Source organism: Leuresthes tenuis, unplaced genomic scaffold, assembly GCF_036924035.1.
Source record: "Leuresthes tenuis unplaced genomic scaffold, fLeuTen1.0.hap1 SCAF_3, whole genome shotgun sequence".
Taxonomy (NCBI): domain Eukaryota; kingdom Metazoa; phylum Chordata; class Actinopteri; order Atheriniformes; family Atherinopsidae; genus Leuresthes; species Leuresthes tenuis.
The window spans coordinates 29,029,692-29,053,194 of NW_027325357.1; the positions used below are offsets into that span (position 1 = coordinate 29,029,692).

The following is a 23,503-nucleotide window of genomic DNA, read 5'->3' on the forward strand; positions in this document are numbered from 1 at the left end:
TTGTTTTTGTTTGTTTTTTTCCTTTCCTTTTTTTTTGTTCAAACAGAATGAAAGCTAGAGTATCCCGAACGCTATGAGACTAAGATGTGAGGTTGGTTGCTAAGTGAGCGAGTGCTACATGCAGAAGTGCTCATCCTAAAGCACCAATGTTGCTCGAGCTCAAATCGCCAGTGGCCTTCAGTTTGTGGTAGTAAGTGTCTTCAACGAAGACGATCCAGCTATGTGAGGCTTTCAGAAGCGCAGTGAAGCACCCGAAGGCTTAGCAAGCACCAAAGTGTAGAGATCGCACAACAAATGATAATCGAGACTGAACTCTTTCCATCTTTTGTCCAGTAATGGAAAAAAGTTTTTTTTTCTTTTTCTTTGGAGCTGCCATTTGAGCGCTATGACAGTTTCTCTCTTTCCTCAAACACAAGTGCACTTGAGACCAGCAGACTGAGCTTAATGGTTTGTGAATGAGCAGAGTGGGACTCCAAATCCCAGACTATAAGCTGACATTCCACTGATTGATCACGCTACAATCAAGCTCACACAACAGACCAAAACATTTCTCCAGAAACACGACTGAATAGCTTAATGCACTGTTTGAAAATCCTCTTTGATTAAAAAAAAAAAACGAAACAAATAAACAACATATCTACATAAAGGCAACAAGCTGTACACGTTATCTTTGTATTCAGTACACATTATGCTGAGTATGCTAATACAGAAGATTGAATAGATGTTAGCTGCCTTTTCAGCTCTTTACACTACTAGCTTTTCTTGCTGCTATAACCAACAGAATAATGTTTACAGTAAGTGCTACTGTAGTTAAAAAAACAACAAAAAAGAGCAGTGTTTAACTTCACCTTTGCACCATTGGGTCAAAGTGTAAAATACAGGCCGAGCAGTATTCTAGGCCACATAAGTTGACTGTGCCATGATTTTTAAGAGAACAAGGAGCTTATAAACCGTCATGCACCAAGGGTGTCGTTTTCACTCTGTCACAGGGCCAGAACGGGGATTTCTGGTTTGGCAACCCCTTGCTACAAGTCACAGTTAAATAAGAGCAGTCATATGATAAGAGCACGACAATAGGATCAAGAAAGGTTTTTGTGATACAGACAAAGGCATCGATAAAGAGATTAGGTCATACAGGGGCTGAGAGAAGGCATTCAGGTCCAAATAAGGTGGATCGTGATTGGATGACAGCAATAAAGGCCAGCATTGGATGCAGGAAATGTTGACTTAAGAGTTAGTCTCAGATTTGACTCATTTTGAGCAAAGTCACTATGACTGGATTGTCTTTAAAAATGCATGAGCATCAATCATAATTTCAATAAAAGAAAAAACTGCTGCTGCCACTCCGTCACATGGATCGTGTCTGTCCAAGCCTTCTAATTAGAACACATGACATGTGGGACACAGAGGAGTAAAATCATTGGACGGTGCATGTGAACCCTGATGTTTTGCTTTGAGGAAGAGTGTTGACGGCAAAAGTAAGACAAAAAAAAAAATAGAAGACAATAACAGATGTTCCCATCATTGGTTAACATCTCACTTCCCACAGCACCTGGTGACTTGGTTACAGGAGCAGTAGTGCAAGCAATGGTTGCAAGAGAGGCCTCTGTAAGGACATCTCCTATTATGTGCTTCAGAACGCCAGGAAGTCCACTTTCAGTTCAGTTTTTCCTGCCATGACTGTTCGCTCTGAATAAGGCGAGCTGCTCAGATGGAACACTCTGAGGGAAACAGCAGGGAGGAAGAGAAAGGAAGGAAACTACGAGGGTGAGACAACAGCCAGTTCTCCAGATTCTTCTGAAAAGACCTGCTTGTAAAGCACCAAAAGTCCTGAGGGACACCCGGGCCCCCACCCACGCCAGCTTGGCAGGCACGCGGGTGGGTGTTGGGCTGCAGGCTTGGTTTTAGGGCCAGCTGAAGGTGTCACACAGTGGCTCTGATAATCCTGCTGGGCCTGGAGCTGCGGTGGACCTTTGTGTGTTTGGATAAATGGTCGCTGCGGGCAAACTTCTTTTCGCACAGTGAGCACTCGTACGGCTTGATGCCCGAGTGAGAGCGGCGGTGGCGAGACAGCTCGTCGGACCGGGAGAACCTGGCGACACAAGAGCAGAGAGGTGGAGTTACAAAGCAGAAAGAAGTCAAAGGATGAGGCAAGCTTTTTTAGATTAACACGATACATTAATCATCCATTAAAAGGCACATTTTCAGGTGTTTTCATATTTTTGTTTAATTGTGAGGCACTATGAGCAAATGTATGATGTCATGAGTAACGTTTAAAAAAAAGAAGAAAATTAATATCTAATATTGACCTTTCATGCAGCCAATGACTCCTTTAAAGAAACACTAAAGAAGTTTGTGAACTCTGCCTTGGAGCACCTGCTGGCAGAGATACCGCAGTTCACAACTTTGGAATTCCAGCCCTGCCTCACACTGTTTTCCTTCAGTCTCCTGACATTTTGTGGGCTTTGGAGGCGTCTTTGTGGCCCCTTTAACATGACAACAAATGTGTGTGTATGGCTGTACATGTGCAGGGCTCACATGGAGTTTTGTTTTTATGACAGCGGTTACATCCCACAACTGTAGGGGGAGCCAAAGAAAATCTTTAGTGTCACTTTAAAGCCCCCTTCAGATCAGCTTCTTTTTTCAGGAGGCTAAAAGAAACAAGCATCCCAACAGAGCATTCATCCATGTCTGCATCCCGCGTGAGCCCTTTGTACCACGGACAGACTACAAATTCTGCAGCGGGCGAAGAGCTATTTACCATTACTTCAATCTCACCGAGGCTTGGAGTAAAATCAGAGAAAAAAATTTAAATGTTTTAAGTTTTAAGTCCACTGAGAGGAACAAACACAAGTTAACATTTCGCATTAGCCCTTTAATGTAAATCAGTGGGCTCGTTAGCTGAGAGAGACGCTATTAGAAAACGTGAGTAAGCTGAGGCTTGGGCTACTCACTAAGAAATCCTAATTCCTTCACTGTTTCTCTCTCAGTGCCATATCTCTCTTGGAATGGACCTATGGTGCCATGGTTCAAGCTGGAGGACATACAGAAACTACTGAACAAGATGAATTCAACAAGTTCCATTCAGCTCGCTTTGCCTCCATCTACACTTTTTCTTTTTTAACAGAACCAGCATTGCATTGATTGACTCGTCCCTCCGAGATACTTTCCTATTGGTTGGTTAGCTGATGTAAATCAATGGTGGCAAAGAGGAATACGAAAAACATCTCAGAGATCACGGTGGAGAAAGCACTCAGATTTGATAGTGAGGATTATTTGGTTTTACTTTGGAGAGGATACGTCGCGTTTCTTTGATATTGCCTGCCCGCGACAAATTAACAGAGTTGAGACAAAGCAAGAAATCACTAAATCTCTTCAACAACCAGATGAGCTAAACAAAAAATCATCAGGAGCAGCTGGTATCACCGTTTACTGTCAACAGTCATGTAGTGTGAACATAGCACGACTTCAAAAATCCTCATCACAAGACAAGCACGTTGTGCAGTGTGCACAATACAACAATCTGTCTGAACTTTGCTGAAGATGTTTGCAGATGTAATTTACAGTTCTATTAATAACACCTGTTTTTGTCGGGGATTGATGGGAGTCTACAGTTACAGAATTTCCACAGCAGGAACATTCCCTGAGCACTGAGTAACCTTTTGAGGAACTGTTTTGAGGGTTCTGGGAGTTTTGGGGTAGGGGTTTGGTGACTGGTCAAACACTCCCAGCTTTTCCAGATTTAGTTAGTTGTCTTTAACAGAAACACTTAAGTTATAGAAAAGGGAAAATCCCATGACTGTTGAAGCAGCCATGATTCAGGGGTTAAGAGCGGTTGCTTCCAATCAGAAGACTGACGGTTCAAATCCCAAGAAGGCATTCAGTTAGATTCAGAGATAATGATCCACAACGACAGGGTTTATGATAAAAATGTGTCAGGGTCGTCAAGTTGTTATGTAAGGGACACAGGAAGACAGCTCCCACTTCTGAAAAGTCAGCTGGTGAAATCGCCTAATCTTTGCAGGGCTTTATACTGCAGTCAACATGCAGATAAAGAGCTGAAAGAAGCTTTAGTTTGTAGAGATGACAGCAGCTACACACATCAGGCCCTATAGAAATAAAAGGTTTTTAGCAGGAAATCCATTTTATGTTAAAACTGAAAGGGATGGAATCAGAGAAAAATGTAAACGTTTTCAGACAATTTTACACATTTTAAATCAATTAAACACATTTCTTGATCAATTGTTTTAATATGTAGAAGCTGTGGGCAGTTTTAAAACTATGAATTATTCTTTCAACAGTGGTCATTGAAACTAGAGAACCCTCTTATTGTAGTTCAGTGTAAGAACATAATGATGTTCACGGTGGAAAAAACTGCCCAAATATTCCTTTAATCTTGGGTTAATTCAGTTCTGAAATTATTAGAATGCAAACCACATCAAATCAAGTAACCAAAAAAGGAACGTCAAGACATCATCATAGGCTTCATAAAACTGCCGGAGCTTTTATAAAATCAGAATTTGAAGAAAAACAACTTTTTTTCTGTGCTTAAAAGCATACATTTGTGTCTGAACACAACACAACATCTCAGAGAAAACAGAACCCTTGCACTTTGTCCTCATCTTTAACTCAGTTCATCGTAAACTTCAAATCATGCTGCTTTCACTGCACTTCAGAAGTGGGGAGTTGAAACTCTTGCTTTCTGCTTTACTTCGAACAGCAAATTGTCATCTGCAGTTACATAGTTCCCTTAAATAAATTAGTTAATAATGCCCCCACCCTGTACTTTCCGCAAGGTTTTATTTCTAGACTAGAATATCTGATTTCAAATTGGCATTCTTTCCTTCTTCCTGACTTCTAGTTTGACAATGAATACATCGTATTCTGTCGGTACAAAATAAAATAAAAAGAATAAATAACATTGGTCAAAAGTAGCCAATACCATTGACAGTTAATGTTAGCCCCTAAAAACTTAAACCAAACCCAGAGGATTGAAGCGAAGCCCAGACTTTCTGAATGATGTATTAATGTTCCGGAACATAACTTCAGCCTTCTTATCAGTGGTGCTGTTTCACAACCAAGATTACTTCAACTGTGCCTAAAAGAGGGATCAAAATCAAATGTCCACGGCTGAACTGCAGACAAGGGAAATGTAAGTATATGAGAATTAAACTGACTCCTGTATTTTTCACTTTGGTGTGTGCTAGTGTGAGCTCAGTTTACTGTGTGACCTCTCAGTCTCCTGTGTGCTCTTTTATGATGTAATATTGTGCTTGTGGGATTATGGGGACTAAACTGTGTCCAAATGTATGTTATCATGGTAGCTGGAAGCTGGAAGACAGGTAATGTGAGACACACCCCACAGAAGAAAGGCGTGGAACAGAATGAAGGTGCTCACTCCATGCTCTAAAACTAGTTGCATTTGGAGGACCGAAACTGCCACAATCTGAAATAAACTTTTGAGTTCATTATCCCTGTATTTATGTAATGTCTTCCCTGCATTTATCCCCTCCAAATGACTAATTTCTTTATTCTATTTTCACATTACATTTTATTGTCATTTTTCTTTATTCTATTTACTTGTCTCTTTGCATTTTGTCCCCCTTTATTTCCCCAAACCCATTTTTTCTTTCCTTTTTTAAACTCCTGTGTTCATTTCTGCTTGATTATGCATTATTATTATTATTCATTGTTGTAGCATTTATCATCATATTAATTTATATCTTAAGCCATTTATATATTTTTGCATTTCAGATTATGGCAGTGTAAGACGTCCATTGTTTTAATGAAAAAAGCTGTTCTTAAGAGAAGTTTTGTGCTGACTCACCGTGGTATTTTGACCAAAGCATGTCACAGACATTTCATTAAGCTCAGGAATTTTTTCACAGAAAAGGATATAAATTCTCTCCTTTAAGCTATTTTCAGACATTTGATGGACTAAATTCAGAAAAAAGAGTTCACATGGTAGCAGCACAGCTTTTGACCTGATGTGGACACTACATCACCTGCCTACATGTTCTCTTCAGTGAGACCACTCAGTTCACACAATAGAAGCTTTCTTTGTAACTGAAGTGAGTTCAGATTTAGGTGGAGCTATACGAGACATAAACTTGGAGGCACTTGGCCACACAAATATGACTGATCTACATTCCAATCACTGAGACAAAGGTTACAATGATTTGTCACTCCTACATAACACATTATTTCCTAATATTAATAAAAAACATCTGAATTGTTTCCGTATCTCCGTAGCCTTAAAAGTAGTAAACCTGCTGCACAAACTGGACTTCCTCATTCTGACACTTGCTGGTTTGTGAAACCAAATGCCACCCAAGAGCATTGTGTGGAGTAATCTCCCAAAGCTGTCTGGATTTAAACTACAGTTTAGATAAGTGTGCTGTTGATGTGCTACAGTACGCATCACATCACGTACCTCCAACCACACTCAGGCCAGCTACACGTGTACGGTTTCTCTCCTGTATGTCGACGGAAGTGGGCTTTCAGATGGCTGCTTTTGGTGTACATCTTCCCACAGCCTGGGTGGGAGCACTTGTGGACCCTCTCTGTTGGGGGCACTCTGGTCACACGTGGGGGCACTGCCTTTAAAACACCGTTGCTCTGCCCTCCAACTCCTGTCAGACTTGTGATCTCTAAAGTCCTCGTAGTGATGGGCAGAGGGGCAATCTTTACATACTTCTGGTCAGATGACTTGTTATCCACATTGTTTAGTGATAACAAGGTGGTGGTGGGTGTGGAGGACACCTGGGGGGCCAGCAGGGTGACATTTTGTGCCGTTGCACCCTGGAGGCCCATGACCAAATGAGTGAGCCAAATGCCGCTTTGGGCACCAGGAGGAGAGCCTGCTGGAGCCAGAGGCTGGGCCAGAGGTAAGGGCTGGAGCTGGAGGACCATGGGAGCTCCAAGGAGCATTGATGGGGTCAAAGTGGGTGGTGTGGGGTTCGAGTGGGTAGAAGGGGGAGGGTCCGACTCTATTTTAGATGTGTCGGGGCTGGAAGTGCAAAGGGAAGTGCTAGTTCCTGCATCAATTATAGTTTCTGTGGAAGCAACTAGGGGGATGGAGGATGGTGGAGAGTCAATGAAGCCACATGACAGAGGGGAGGCTTCCTCTTTCGGAGTCAGTAGCTCCTCTTTCACTAGTTCCATCTTTTCCTTCAGGAACTCCTCTATGTCATCCAGGGTGGGAGAAAATGGGGAAGGGGGGTGGAAGGGGAACTCTGGCAGCTTGGGCTCCTGACAGGCTGGTCCGTCTTCTCCCACTGCGCCACTAAAGATATGCAGACGCGCACTTTCGTCTTCATCGTCCTCCTCCTCTTCATCTTCTTCCTCTCCAGGGCTGGAGCTGCGCGTAGCGGCCTGCTCCTCGGCCTCTGGGCTGTCGCAGGAGGCCGAACTGCCACCATCGCAGTGGGCGGCATCCCCCAGGCAGAGGGAGAACAGGCTGCTGCTGTCCCTGAACAGGTCCGTCTCCACACTCAGTGTTCTGCTGCTGAGAGACACCATTGATCCGGGCCCAACGCTGCACGGGGTGTGTTGGGGAAAATATCCACAGGAGGAATCACAAAGACCTGCAAAAACAGCAGAGACATTGGATTATGGAAAGTTGCAAAACAAGCACTTTTTCCAGTTATTTATTTTTTTCCCCCACATTTTATCTGAAGTGTAGCAGAGAAGAGTCTTATGGAGATAAAAAATAAATAAATAAAGCTTGTGCCATGACAAAGCTTGACCTCCATTACTTCAGTCTTGTTAAACAATGTGTCATTTCTTCAATATTTAATGATCACAACAATATTTTTCATCTGGTGACAGAACTGCTGAAAATTCTACCAATTTCAGTTGACTCGGTTGTTTAAAAAGAGGTGGTGACGATATCTTCCAAAATACAATCCCCTCTCTGTAAACTGCCTTCAGCTGACTTAGGCTGTGAACTCGTACCAAATGAATGAAACTGGATTAAACTGCCATTAAAGATTATTCATATTGCGTTAAAAAGTCAAAAGTATTTGGTCCCCAAAAAGTCGTGTTTTGGAGACTGCAAGAGGAGCTCAGCGTGTGGATGAGCAACTGCACCCTTCTTCCAAAAGGGTGGGGACGATGTGTGAAAACAGGATGCAATGAAACAAAATAAACTAATGCAATGGAACAGAGAAAATATGCCTGACATTCTTTAAACAATACAGCCCGACAACAACAATTTAGTTTTTTTTGCAGAGTGCTGAACCTCTGCACAGATTTACTCCTGGGAGACTCAGCCTCTCTAAGGTGCTCTTTTTAAGCCCAGCAACGTCACCGACCTTTTGCAAGTCAAACTAATCAGCTGCAGCATGTTCCTCCAGATGTTTTATTTTCAGCACCGCTTTCTTTTCCAGTTTTTTATTGCCCCTGTCCCGACATTTTAAAGACGAGTCGCTGCCAGCAAACTGGAGATGAGCTCATATTTTTCACGATATCATAAAAAGTCTCACTTTCCACATATGATACGTTTTCTTTGTTCTATTGCAAAAAAATAAAAAAGGTTTATGAAATTTGGAAACAATTACATTATGTTTCTATCTAATTTTACACAGTCTCCCATCTTTTTGGAATATATATATATATATATATATATATATATATATATATATATATATATATATATATATAGCAATTACAGCAATAATACAGACAACAGATTTCCAGCTGGGTTATTATTTTCAAACTATGACTAAATATAAAATATTAGATATACTGCCATAAAAAGGGCGATCACAAGGTTAAATAGTGTTGCGTATATGTTTAGGAAACATTTCAGCAATTCGTTAAACTACCATAACTAACTGTGACATAGTGAATCAGGGCTTTATGGCCTCAGTACATGTTTGCCTCGTTGGCAACCCAGACAGGAAGCTTCCAGTTAAGAGCCCACAGCAGGATATTGTTGTTAGATACGTCTAGATACACGCTCCTGTTATTTTCCCAAAAATATCTGAAAAGTACGATATACGGACAATTAATGACGGGAAATCCCAAAGTTAAAGCATTAAGTAGCAAGGGGGGGGGGGGGGGCTCTTTCTCCCCGAGTAGCGTATCTACGACCCGTTCCAGTTCCAAACAGCCCGAATTTTGAAATCCAAACAGACTCCTGCAGCGGGAGGGTAACCCCGGCTGCTTATGTAAAGGATGTCTGGAGCTGCTGTCACACCGTCGGGCACATGTTGCAGCAGGGCCTCACACTTTCCACGGAGTGCGCGCACAACACGGTGCTGGGTAAACAGTGACATGGCCCGCAGCGACGCGCCCACAGTCGCCCACAAGAACAACTCCTCGCGCACAAACAAGCACCGAGTGAAAGAAACGCAAAACAAACCGCCGGTGGGCTGTAACTGTAGCAGCCGACAGCACGGCAACCCAACTGCGCCTGCATCGGAATCCACGAGTTTCAAGTTCGCCTGGGTCAAAAGAAAATGTATATATATATAAATATATATTTATTTATACTAGCGTCTCTCTGGGTGAGCGGAGCAGGAGAATCCCGGGGAGTCGGTTCGACCTACCGCGCGTTTGAAGGGGAGGCTTCGGTCCACCGTCGACGGCTCTCGGTATTTTTTGCTTTCTTTTCGCCTCCGTCGTGTTATTGTCGTGGCTCACTCACATCCCGTCCTTGCCACGGGTCCATGTTGGCATTCCTGTTCCCAGTGTCACGTGACCGCATCCCCTGCACAACTCGGAGGCACGGGTCCTATTCCGCGGCCGTGATTGGGCGAGCGCCGCGGAGGCTCGCCCTAAAAACAGTGCGCTGATTGGCTGCCGCTCGATAAATTCCGACTGCCATGTGTTGATCAAAAGCAGATTCAAAAGCCAAAGGCTGGAGCGATCGGATGTTTCCGGTGGCACTCGGTCCACACTTGTGACACAGAGGAGTTAGAATTAGGGTGAAGTCATGATAGATGATGAATTTAACAGCAAAACAAGTAAGATGAGGTCTAAAATGTTTTCCAAGGCAATTCTGATAGTTTTGAAATGAGATAAAAATACGTCATGGCCTATTCCACATTTGCGACCTTCAGTTCCTACAGAATTCCGAATTCAAATGACTACAGAATGTAACATTTACTTCGTCCTTCGTTTAATTAAAGACAGCGTGAACCCAAGATTGTTCATGTTTTGGCTCTTCAAATTCATTACTGTGTTTGATAAACATCCATTCCATGTACACCTTTCAGCTTTGACCACTTTAGGTACAGCAATTTATTAAAACTTGCAAGCATGAATCAGATACAAGATATAAGGCCAAACAAAGTTTGTACAATTCTAACAAGCATGAAAGTCAATATTTGGTATGAGCACCTTCATTCTCCGACACAGCCTGAACCCTCTGAGAAAAGCTTTCTTGTCATTTATTTTAGTAGTCTTCAATAATAGTTCTCCAGGCTTCTTGAAGGATGTCCCAATAAAATAAACTAATACAATAACAACAGAAAGCAATATTTTCACAAAAGAACAGAGAAAACATGCCTGACATTCTTTGAACAATACTTTTTGTTGCCCAACAATCTCTGCTCAGCTTTACTTCTGGGAGACTCAGTCTCTCTAAGGTGCTCTTTTTAAGCCCAATACTGTTACTGACCTGTTGCAAATCAAACTAATCAGCTGCAGCATGTTCTTCCAGCTGTTTCTCTCCAGTATCGCTTACTTTTCCAGTCTTTCGTTGCCCCTGTCCCAATGTTTTAAAGACATGTCGCTGTCATAAAACTGGATGAGCTCAATTTTTTCATGATATAGTGATATAGTAGTTCTTCAGTCTTCTTGATCTTATGGATATTCCTATAAAATAAAGTAATACAATAAAAACAAAAAATAATATTTTCACAAAAGAACAGAGAAAACATGCCTGATGCTCTTTGAACAATACTCCGAAATTGGCCAACAACTCGAGTTTTTTTTGCAGAGTGCTGAACCTCAGGAATAGTCTTCAGGAATAGTTCTCCGGGCTTCTTGAAGGACATCCCAAAGCTCTTCTTTGGATTTTGGCTGCCTTTTGTCCCGTTCTCTATCAAGATGATCCCACACTGCTTCAATAATGCTGAGGTCCAGGCTCTGGGGAGGATTCACGGGGATGATTTTTCCGTCTACTTCTTGTGTCATTTGGCATAAATCAGCCTTTTTGTCCCCGTTCCCCTTCCTCGAGAATGTCTTCTTGACAGCCACGTTCCATGGAGACCATTTCTGATGAGGCTTTAGTGAACAGTAGATAGATCAACTGAAGGTCCAGATCCATCTCTCAGGTCCTGTGTCAGGTTAGATTTTTCACTCTTTCTTAGGGACATCACTTTCAGATATGGTTCTTCTGCTGTAGATAGTTTTTTAGGCCTGACACTTCTTCTTTTGTTTCCCGCTTGTCCAGTTTCCTAATTTTTTCTAAGGACACATTGCACACCATGCTGAGATATGTTTTCAGCAAATAGCTCTACAATTATCTCACTTATTTGGTGCAAAAATACTATTTTTTTAGGGCAGCCGTGGTTCAATGGCCACTCAAAAAGATTGGTGAAACTGACAGCTGGAGGGGTGTCAGTCCACCTCCTTGTCACGGCCGAGGTGGCCTTGAGCAAGGCACCGTACCCCCATGCTCCCTGGTGCTGTGAATGGCTGCTCACCACTCCAGTACATATGGCATCCGTCTCTGTGTGTGTGACCCTGTGAATGTTCATGTGTGTCTCAACAGGTGCCAACCTGGATGGGTTAAAAGTAGAGGACAAATTTTGTGTGTATGACTGTATGCATGACAATAAATCTAAATCTAATCTTTCTGTCAGTCAAACTGTGTTAGCGTTTTTTGTAGATGCAATTTAAGAAATTAGAATAAAATGTGTGTTTGTGTCAGGCTGCTCATAACAAAGTGTATACAGATACGTTTTAAAATTGTTAAAATTGTTGTCCGTTATGTGGAGACACAACACTGGTTCTTCCCTTGAGTTCGGGGCCTTTTATGTGTTTGAATAATTCATAGGTCAATGTGAAGTGACAAACAAAAAACACATTCCTCTGAAAAAGTTCAGGGATTGCACTGAAAATAGGTGAAAAAGCAGCCAATGTCCAAAGAAAAACTTTGAAAAACCTTTAGAAAGCCTGGAAAACCACCGCTCCAGCCAACGTTGAAGATGATAATTAAGTCTATAAAGAACAAATAAAGAAAATAGGGGTAGCTCCAGACTTTTTAACTGTATTGTATGTAATCTCTTTCTTCTTGAAAAAAAATACAATAGTACGTGGTCTCAAAGTTGCATTTTGTGTCTATAATTCTCCAACCTTCTCTACTGAGCACAGGACAGGATATTTACCACCTGGAGAAGAGGGTGCAGCGTGGTCTTGAAGACATCCAGACACATCCATTTCTTCCAGCAAAGATCTGGAATACTGATTGGTCTGACCACAATACACATTTCTGCTGTGTGATGGTTCAAATCACATTATGAGCCGTTTGAAAAAACATCAGTATTTTCTTTTCTTAACTCGTTGATATTTTGATCATTTCTGGAATGTGCTGCAGGCCTTTGAGAAACGTTCATAGCCAGTTGGAGATCTGCACGAACTGATCTCTGGTCAGCAGCAGTGCTTAAATCGGAGGTTCAAGTCAAAGGAAGATTCTCATGAGGGTCAGGACACAAAGTTTCCCCGAGGAACACTGTTCCGTGATTCTAACAGAATACATTTTTACAGAGGCACGGCTAAAATTTACAGCTTAACACAATTCTTTGTGAAGAAACACGAGATTGGTTAAAATTTGATTTCTGTTTCCAAGAATTCCAAACGTCTTAATCTCCTCAGAGCGTATAAACAATCCAACTCATCCCCTACAATGTCATACAAGTAGATCATGTATCTACATGCTGCTGCTGGAGAAAGTGCGGCTGTTCCTTTCACCCTTCTTTCATCTGCTGGGCCTTGAGATATGTTTTCAAGCAGTTGATTACATAATATTTTAGACAATAAAATACACTTAGTGGAAAAGGACACAACTGCCAGAAATGAGCAATGTCAGTAGATGTTTCTTTCCTTAGTTTTCTCCAAACAGTCCTCTTTAATCTATTTTATTACGAGAAAATAAGAGCAGATATATGGATTAGAACAACTGTGAACCAGGTTGGTTTGATGGTGCCACGTCATTGTTTATGGGTGATGCAGTGTTATTATAGGAGTATTAGGGAGTCGAAGAGAGCATCCAGGATTTGATTAACTGCAACCTTGATTAATTATTTGAGCTCTAGATGGCTGTTCAATGTCTGGTAGCCTGTGAAAATGAAAAAGTGGACACAAGCAGTCTTCAGATGTACATTTGTCTGATTACGGGAAGAATGTTGAAATGATACTAGAAAACAACAAAATAAAACATGATTGTGTTATATCTTTATTCTGGCTCAAATCGGACATTTAAAACGCATGTGCACATCTTAGTCTGAGCAAAATCAGAGGGAGCCACAGTTCTCAAAACCGGACCAACACAAAAGAAAACGGTTAGGAATGGAATCACACCTGTATGCAAACACTCAACTCTACACATGTGCCAAAGTTCCATCTTTTTGTAAAAGCAGTCAAATGTAAGTGTATATTAATAAAGCCAAATTCCCAATAAAGCTGCTCCCATTTATATATATTTGTGTTTTTCTTGTCAGACGACTAAATGCATCTGAAAATCCATCCATTTTCTATACCGACAGTCCGTTAATCGGGTAGCGGGTGGGCTGGAGCCTATCCCAGCAGTCATCGGGCGAAAGCATCTGAAAATGTGACTGAAAATTAATCGACTACACATCAACTCGTGGTCACGTAAAGCATTTCCAGTCTGTCGCTCTGCTCGAAGAAATTCCTGATTTTATAACCGTTGCATCATCACAAAATCCCCATTCAATTAACTTGCAGACAACATATCCTCCTCAAACTCTGTAAATGTGCAGTTTGTGTGAGAGAGGGTGATAAAGAAGATTTGATTTTGGTCCAACGTGATCCTGAACAGCTCCTGAAGCTCTCCTGTTGGTTTGATAAAAGATGCGACAGGTAATATTCAAAGTCTCTTGTTCACCTCTCGCACTGGCCTCCTTCTAAAAGCAGACTTGGCATCTGTTAATTTTGTACTGTTTAACTGTGAGGTTTAAGGCTAGAAAAAATAACTAACTGAAGTATTTCAGAATAAGCAACATCCTGTCTTCCTTGCCTTAAAAGTGCACAGGTGCCAGCACCCCTATCAGAATGTACTGGATGAGCATGATAGTGTGGTGTGCTGAGGGGCCCTCTGGTGGTTCATTAAAGCCATGAAAGGTCAAACTGCAAACTGAATTCATCTGCAATGAAGCTGCAAAACCAATTAATTAATCCGTCAACATACTATACTTCGAAGCCTACTTACATGCCTCTGAAAAATACAAACATATTGATAAACAATGAAACTGTTGTTGAGAAATGTTAAACACATGGACTCTAATTAATTTAAGCTATTTATCAGACATTCCATATGTGCACATTCATGTACCTGCACAGGGCATTCATCCATCTATCCGGCTTTCTTTCAATGGAGCTCATGCTTTACAAATAAAGAGTTTATGGGAAAAAAAACATAAGAAAGTTCAGAAAACACGATGCTTTGTCATTGAATCAGATGTTCAACTGTTCAACAGCTCAAACAAAAAGCTGATTGAAAACAGGACCCTTACTGATAATTTTGTTTGTACAAAATTACTTTAAGAAAAACTTGTTCAAAATTCTACTTATTGAAAGTATCACCCTGTTTTTCACTGTTTCGCTGTTGGTTGGACAAATCAATCATGGCCAGGGTGTCACTTTGTGGAGAAGTCGTTCATTATTTTCACCTGTATTATAAACCAAATCATGACTTGATATAGAATCCATAACTGAAGAGAATAAACAACAAAGTTTAACATAATAGAATAATGGAAAACTCAACTTAAGCGGTAAAATTATCTGATTTACTTATCATCCATGCATCCATTTTCTATACCGACAGTCCGTTAATCGGTTAGCGGGTGGGCTGGAGCCTATCCCAGCAGTCATTGGGCAAAAGGTGGGGTACATCCTGGACAGGTCGCCAGTCCATCACAGGGCCACATAGAGACAAACGAGACAAACAACCATGCACACTCACACTCACTCCTACGGACAATTTGGAGTCACCAATTAACCTAACACGAATGTTTTTGGATGGTGGGAGGAAGCTGGAGTAGCCGGAGAGAACCCACACATACACATACACACACAGGGAGAACATGCAAACTCCACACAGAAAGGCCCCAGGCAGGGATTGAACCTGGAACCCTCTTGCTGTGAGGTGACGGTGCTAACCACCACACCGCCGTGCAGCCCGATTTACTTATCATGTACGAGCCAATTTCCAAAGATGTTAGAATGCTGTGTGTTAAATATGAATGAAAACAGAATGCTATGATCTCAATATTTTATTTAAAAGAGAACACTGAAAACATCAAATCTTGAAAGTGAGATGTTTTACCATTTTTAAAATCAGCTCAAAAAGCAGACATTACTGTGTGCCACTGAGGAGAACAAACCTTTTGAAATCTTTTTCCTTTTCCTATTCCTTCTGCTGTCAAGCTCTTGAAACCTGCATATGCTAGGCTAGGTAGAGCAACAAGTGCTCACATCCAGATGACATCTCGGTCTTGTATATTTCAGCAAGACGGTGTTAAACCACAAACTGCATCCGTTACAACAGCATGGCTTCTTAGCAGAAGAGTCGAGGCGCTGGACTGGCCTGCCTGCTGTCCAGATCTTTGATCATCTGAGAAGATTTGGAGCATCACAAAATACAAAAGACGACAAAGAAGACCCCGGACTGTTGAGCCGCTAGAATCGTATATAAGACGAGAATGGGACAAGGTTCATCTCACAAAGGTCCAGCAGCTGCTCTCCTCAGTTCCCAGATGTTTACAGACTGTTGTTAAAAGAAAAGGGGATGCTACACATTGGGAAACATGGACCTGTCCCCACTTTTCTTTTCTTTTAGATGCGTTGCTGCCATCAAATTTAAGATTAGCTTTACTTTTCATGGCAAAGAAAAACATCTCACTTTCAACATCGGAGTGATAACAGTTTGGCTCGTTTATCCAAGATGTTCATTCTGAGTACGTTGAACCACAGCCTCTGATAAGTGACTAATTGTTACATTTGGAGGGCTGTGTGTAAATGGTAAATGGACTTGTACTTGTATAGCGCTTTTCTAGTCTAGCTGACCACTCAAAGCGCTTCACTACATGCCGCATTCACCCCACTCACACAGCACGTCTTAAGATATAACTACGTGCTTTTCTAATCATTCACACACTCTAATTCATACCCCCAATGATACACTGGGGGAGCAACGTGGGGTTCAGTGTCTTGCCCAAGGACGCTTCGACATGTATCCTGGGGAAGCCAGAGTCGAACCACCGACCTTCCGATTGGTGGGCGACTGCTCTTCCTCCTGAGCTACAGCTGCCCCTGTGTGTGGACTTCACCGGTGCAAATTATTTGCCCCTCTTTTGGGAACAATAACGTTCTAACTCAGATGAGTGTCTGTAGCTGATAAACTGCAGCTCAGCATTATGCCAATTCTGTACTTCAATTTCAAATAAGTCATCTTGGGCTCCAGATAAATTAGAACAAATGATATTTCTTGTTGTCATGTCCACTGAACGGACTTTAGGCCCGGGTTTAGTCTTACAGCTCACAGGGACACCAGCTGCTTGTCATTCCTCACAACACAAAATAAAACTAATAAGAAAAACTGATTAGTGCAGCATTTCAGTGTCCATGGTCACAGTGTACGTACACACAGACCAGGAAAACTGACACGTGCACTGTAAACTTTGATAAACTCAATACTGTCCATAGATGATCCCGACATAATCTGGTGTCAGATGTGTTAACAGAGGGATTGTTTTCAGCCATTTCACGGGTCACAGTTTCACCAGTATAACTCCATCAGATTGGCACACACAGATGGAAGAAAGAAGATATTTTATTAGTGATCTGTAATCCCAGTGTAATTACCTGACATGCTAGCTGAAACTGATCCTCTACAGCAGCCATGTAAAGCATATGGATGAGATCACTGCAGCATAATGCACCACACAAGGAGTCTCAAGATTCCAGTGTGGTTTCTTAGCAACAGTGCACGGCAGGGTATCGCTCCCCATCACTCTCCGCACAAGATTATAAAAAGCAAACTTATTTGACATTAAATCGTGCAGTGCATTCTGTGTTGGATTCTGTTCACAGTAAATATGATGAAAGCACAGCATTCTCAGACATCTTATCACTTACAGCAGAATCTGTTTTTTACACAAAGCACGTGCTGCTAAATCTCTACTGGGCTGCCGTATATATGAGCTACTTCGTGTTGGAAAGCCCACACGTTTTCAGACTCAAAATTATTTGAGATGCACTTTTCCAACACGACAACAACTCCAACAGAGATTCTGCATTTCTGTGTGTTGATGTTCACAGAGAAATGGTCATCATTGGAAGTCGGCTTGGCTGTTGTCGGCCATAGATGCACAGATAACAGCCAGCAGGCTCAAGTTGCAGCCGTGGCCCAAGTTAAGCCCTCACACTGTCGGTCAGCTGTTCTGTTGAACCATGGCTCGGTGAACACTGTTTGAATGCACATTTGATGCTTTCTATTACAAATGTTTCACTTGCAGATGTGAAACGACCTCTGTACAATAACTCCTTTATCTTCTAAATGATCCAGATATGGTTAATGTAGAAAAGCAACACTGAGCCCGTTTACAAAATGTGACAGAGCAGACTCAGATTTTTGAGGTTGTAATGTTTGCAGCAAGATGTTGCATCGACTCCATCAGTCTGTGATGGAAAGCGCTGCAAGATGTTGGTGCCGCAGCATCAGAGTCAATGCCTCAGAGAGACTGAGCAAATGGTCTGGCTCTGTGCTGGAAACTGCTCTGAAACCCCTGAAGCAGATTTTGCAAAGAATGTTCTAAAAGTTGCTAAACATAATGGAAAGCGCAGCACACCGTCTGCGTAGCATAGAGATCAGACAACAGAGCACCCTCAGTCAGAGGCTTCTTCGATAAGGACTGAAACCGTAGTCATCCCTGCCCACAGCAATAACTCTCTACAATTACTATTTATTTATTTTGATAATTATTTCATCATTATAATGCTGCAACAAAATAATTTCCCTTTGGGGATTTAAAAAAAAGTTAATTTTTATCTAATTATATCATGTCTCAACTACTATGTATCAACCAGTCTGTTGGGTTCGTTTGGATTTGTCTTAAAGAGGGTTCAGGCTGTGTTGAAGAATAAAGTTGCTCATACTAAATATTGACTTTAAGTTAGAATTGTACAAACTTTATTTTCGTCATATATGCTATGTTTCCAAGTGTTTCACTAAATTGCTGCACCTATATTCCATTTTCCTAGCAATACTCTATGCTAAAATGTCCAGAGTCCACACCAAAGGAAGTTAATCCCTCCCACTGAACTCCTTTCAACCTGTGTCGATTGCTACATTTTTAGTCCAGGCTTTACTTATTTTACTTAAGGACATCACCTTGAATCACATTTGTTCTAACAGTGGCTAGGTTGACACACCAAAAACAATTAATCAGTAGCTGTTTTGGAGTCATAGACCATATGAAAAAAATGGACGTATTCAAGTCACACCTGCAACTGATGTTGAAGTGCCCTTAAAGGGGAACTCCGGTATTTTTAAACCTAGACCTTATTTCTGGCATGAAATACTTTTATCTACTCACCGAGAACAGTTTGGCGAAAGTCGGCGTCCTTCAGAAGCTATTTAGATAACTCGTGATCGGAGTATATCCATATAACAGAGTGAATGGGGCAGGGACGATGCAGCCTCTAAATAAGTCTTTATTTCACCAATACTTTAAGAAGAATAAATGAACAAACGTGTACTATAGCTCTGTTAGCTCATAGGTGCTGTTATGTAGCTACTTGCGGCTATAGCAGAGCTAACGGAGGGATTTCTACACAGGCACTCTACTGGGACCGCCAAACTGTTCTCGGTGAGTAGATAAACGTATTTGATGCCAGAAATAAGGTCTAGGTTTAAAACCGGAGTTCCCCTTTAAGTCCAGTACCACTAAGGAGTGTTGGGCTGACTCCATAACATCTGTGGTTCCAACAGGCTTACATTAAGAAAAACATCAACTCTTCTCATGTAAAATTGACAAACATTTAAGACTGTCAGTAAATTAAAGTGGAACACTTTATATAATATATATGAACAGCTTCATCTTTCATTTCTAACTTTTTAAAATGCATGAGATTCCATGTTAGAGACCCAAACTTACGAAGACTGGTTCAATCCTCAAACAGGTTTCCAACCACAGCTGCATGCCCCCAGCTCCGCTGCTACTCTATCACCCACGCTGGGTTTTCGCAGGAACTTTTGGGAAAAGGTCGCAGACAAACTTTTTGACATATTGAACGGAAACCTTCAGGGCAAATGTTGCTTGTGTTCTTGCGGGTAAAGCTCTGCAGTAACAGTGCACAGATTTTAAAAATGGAGGCTGTTAAAGCTGATTGCCAGCCTACACACTGAGTTTGATAACACAAAGACGTTCCCCTGCACAAATTGTACATTTCTAGTCTCGCTAAATCAATTAAACTAAGATGATGCAAATATTTAACTGTAAATGAATCAGTAAATGCAAATGCTCGCTCTAACAGAGTATGAATACACAGTAGTAGATCAAATTTCAGATTATAGTTTTAAGCTCCGTTCAGCATGCAAACCCTCTGTGTGAGTCCAAGGTGCAGTCTGCTTCACCTCTGTAAACTCCACCCATGAACAGTAAAACATTTGAAGACCCAACAGGACAGGTCTGAACTTTGCTCATAAGTTAGCATGCGGGCAATATGAGAGTAAGGGTTTGTGTCACCATTTTTATGACTCTAAAGAGGTTTAAACTTGCACGACGGGAGCTACAGAAGCATGTAAATACGTGTTCTTCTAGCATGTCTCCCAGCATGTTTAGACGGTACCAGAAAAAAAAAAAAAATCTGTCTGTCTGTCTGTAATAATTATTTGTCCGACCAAAATAGTATGAAATTGAGCTTCTCAAAGCCGAACTACCTCATACAGATAATGCGGCTGGTGACTGAATCGCTCCTACGTATTCACGCTCAACTAGACTCAAATGGACCGAGGCGCTCTGCTCATGCTCCAAAGTGTAATCTTTTTTAAGTTCTTGTGAGATATTCATTTAACAGCAACACTATTCATTTAGCTCCTAATAATACAATACAGTTACAGTAGAGCGTACAGAATTTATACATTTGAAATGTATAACAAACTGAATGGGCTTGGTTAACATAGTAGGTCTCTGTTGTCCTTTGAATTTACAGTGGAACATCAGAGGCCTCTGAACACAGAGATTTTTTGTAGAATCCTTATGTGCTTTTTATTTGTATTTGTTTTCTTCTAAAATGCAATAATTAATTACATATAGTGTTTGAACTGGTATCCAAGCTGTCCCCCTCAGCAGTCGGATTCCTCATGACTGATTTCAGTCATGGTCATCATTCTCAGCAGGGAAATATTTGCTGCTTAAAGGCAAGAAAAAAAATGATAAAGGTTTATTTCACTACATGGACAAATGAAAAGCTACATTGACATATCTTTATTGATGAACTGCTTCAGTATCTGTTGTTCTCTGTGTAACACTTGTGCATGTTCAGGACCATATATATATATATAAAGTGAAGGCTGTAAAAGTAGTCTGAGGAGCTCAAACTACTGCAGTTCCATTTCCTTCCCCCGACTGTAACAATGACGCATCTCTGTCTTATGACTGTAAGTGACTGCTACAGATCCCCTCGATCATTCACACTAAATGCCAACCAGGACCAAACATCCCTTATGCTTGGTGGATATTAGTGGATTGAAGCTGTGTTTTTTATTGTCTGACCAAGCTGATGGCAAAGTATTAACCGGTATAATTGATCTTGTCCATCTTTGCAGTTCCAGACATTCAAGGGAGGCGATATCCATGACCATTTAACATATACTTCCCACTTTTAAGATTAGGCTCAAAACTTTCCTTTTTGATGAAGTTTATAGTTATGGATGGTTCAGGTAATCCTGAAACATCCCGTAGTTAAGCTGCTATAGGCTTAGACTGCTGGGGGAGCTCATCTGTCACACCTTTCCTCACTTTGCTCTCTTTTTCCCCCTGTTTAATTTCTCAAATGATATTATGTACATGTGACATTATTGTGGTCATAAACTTGTGTTTCTCTGGTCCAACAGGTATCCTTTGAATGGTGTTATGGTGTTTTTCCCCCTCTTTTCCCTCTTTTCTGTCTTCTCAAACCCCAGCTGGTCGAGGCAGATGGCCACCCTTCCTGAGTCTGGTTCTGCCAGAGGTTTCTTCCTGTTAAAAGGGAGTCGTTCCTTTCCACAGTCGACTCAGGCATTCTCAGGACGGGAGATTGGATTTAAGAGAAGTCTGTTGGCAATCTGTTTGTTTCCTTAGCTAGGATATTGTTTTTGAATAGGCTCTGTATGAATGAATTGGATTATTTTGAAATTAATTAATTGGATTTAATTGGATTATGATTACAATGAATTGAATTCCAATTGGCTTGAATTGGACTATATTATGTAAGTGCCTTGAGATGACATTTGTTGTAATTTGGCGCAATATAAATAAAACTGAATTGAATTGAACTAAAAACCAAGGGTCAATTTTGACAAAGCATTTGGTCACTGAATTGAAAAAAATCAAGTTTTCTGTTTACATTTACTGATTGAATAAGTGAGGTATTCATTGTAATTTAATTTAGGTACATCTCTACACATCCAGGATATACAATAAGTTTTAAGTTGTTGTTGTTGAACATATATCTATATAAAAAAAATCCTAAAGTTGAATCATTAATGTGTGTTTTCTTTAAAAGTCACTTTCAGTCTGATATTGTTTCACAGTCTGCGTCCAAAATGGAAATACTTCTAAGGGAATACAGTGGAGGAGTTGTGCGTGTATGTTCAACAATACTTACTTTCATTCAAATCTTGCATCACCTGTCCACACCGAGGAGGAGAGCCTGTATGGTCTGTGAAGATCCACACCAACCTAAAGTGTCTCAACTTTCAGCCAAATAAAACAACTGACTGTTGATGTTCTTCTCCTCGACACTTCCGTCCTCATCGTCTGTCTTCGTTTTATGTTTTGTCTTTTTGTTCACATGAATTACATTTTTTGTTTCCATCATGAAACAAAATAGAACGAATAGAACCAAGGCAGAACCAATCCAGCAGATACACATTTGCAGAACCCACCTTGACCTGAACTGTTTGGGTCAATCCGACCACATAAGTCGGAAATTCTGGCCACCTGCTTCCACTGCCAATTCACATTAAGAAAAATGTTTCCTCCTGAGGCAATCTCACCTTCCGAGTGCTCGTAATTGGGGTTAATATAAGAATTTATGAAATGTTTCATTTTAATCAAGCCATATGTCTTAGGCCACCTAATCTTTCCAAGTAAATGCACATCATCCATTGTATGTCATTAATGTTCTCCACACCCTAAACTTTTAAAATGGTTCATCCTAAGTCACACAGTCACAGTTGTGACCTTTAATCGATTTAGGTTCTCGTTTGTCTGTTAGATACGTAGTGAGTCAATAAATGTCCATTTATCCAAAATATGCTGTGTTGAGTGTTTTCTCATAGCGGGCAAGTAATAAACTGGATTCTGTACATTTAAAAAAAAAAACCTTGTTAAGGCAACAAAACACTGCTCAAACTTTAAAGTTTTTTAAAGATCTTAGCTAATTTTTTTATTCAATGACATCTGAAGAAAATTCTTAGAATAGTGATTTGATACTTTTCAATGGCAACACGCTGACAATGTGACATTCAGCAGTAATTTCCAATTCTTTGTTCTCTTGGAATTTTTTTTTTGACTTTTTCAAAAAAGCTGCATCACCCTCTGACATCTGTCTTTTATTTTGTTATTTTTTAACACCTGGGCTTTTCACCTCATTCCTTTCATATTTTTACCAGCCAAACTTCTTTTCAAATGTGAGTTAAAAAGAACTTGAGAAGATAAGTGGTCTCAACCACATTTGACAGTTTAGGAGGGGGGAACTGCTACAGGCAGTATCATCCATCAAATATAAAGTATTTCTGAAGGTATGCTGTCATTAGGGTAGAAGGTAAAACATGTACACTTTGATCAGATTAAGTGATTTAATGGTAGTCAAAGTAATCATTTTCCCGGGTGTTTTGGCAAACAATTCTGTGACTCAGAGAGGGAAAACAGGGTCCATCCCAGGTTGTGCTCGGTTTGAGTGGAAAACTGCTGACCTGAACTAAGGATATTGTAAGGTGTTGGAAGGAGAACTTTGAAGGTTTCCTCAACTGAGCCAGCATGTCCTCCATTGAGGAGGCAGTCCTGGGACCAGGGGGAAGACCCGCTTATCGCCTTGGTTA

The 23,503-nt window shown here is 41.0% G+C and overlaps 1 protein-coding gene across 3 annotated transcripts; it reads right to left on the reverse strand.

Annotated features, from left to right (window-relative positions):
- LOC140303930 (Krueppel-like factor 15) lies at positions 1 to 10,667 on the reverse strand. 3 transcript variants are annotated; one of them, XM_072382919.1, is made up of 3 exons: positions 10,628 to 10,667; positions 6,434 to 7,586; positions 1 to 2,092 (listed from the first exon to the last, which is right to left on the reverse strand). In XM_072382919.1, exons 2-3 carry the CDS (start codon positions 7,519 to 7,521, stop codon positions 1,924 to 1,926), a joined length of 1,257 nt encoding a protein of 418 aa, XP_072239020.1. In that variant the 5' UTR covers positions 7,522 to 7,586; positions 10,628 to 10,667; the 3' UTR covers positions 1 to 1,923. The 3 variants fall into 3 exon arrangements, with proteins under 3 accessions (XP_072239020.1, XP_072239019.1, XP_072239021.1); XM_072382918.1 differs by lacking the exon at positions 10,628 to 10,667 and adding an exon at positions 9,555 to 9,738; XM_072382920.1 differs by lacking the exon at positions 10,628 to 10,667 and adding an exon at positions 8,316 to 8,511.
- Positions 10,668 to 23,503: the final 12,836 nt, after the last annotated feature.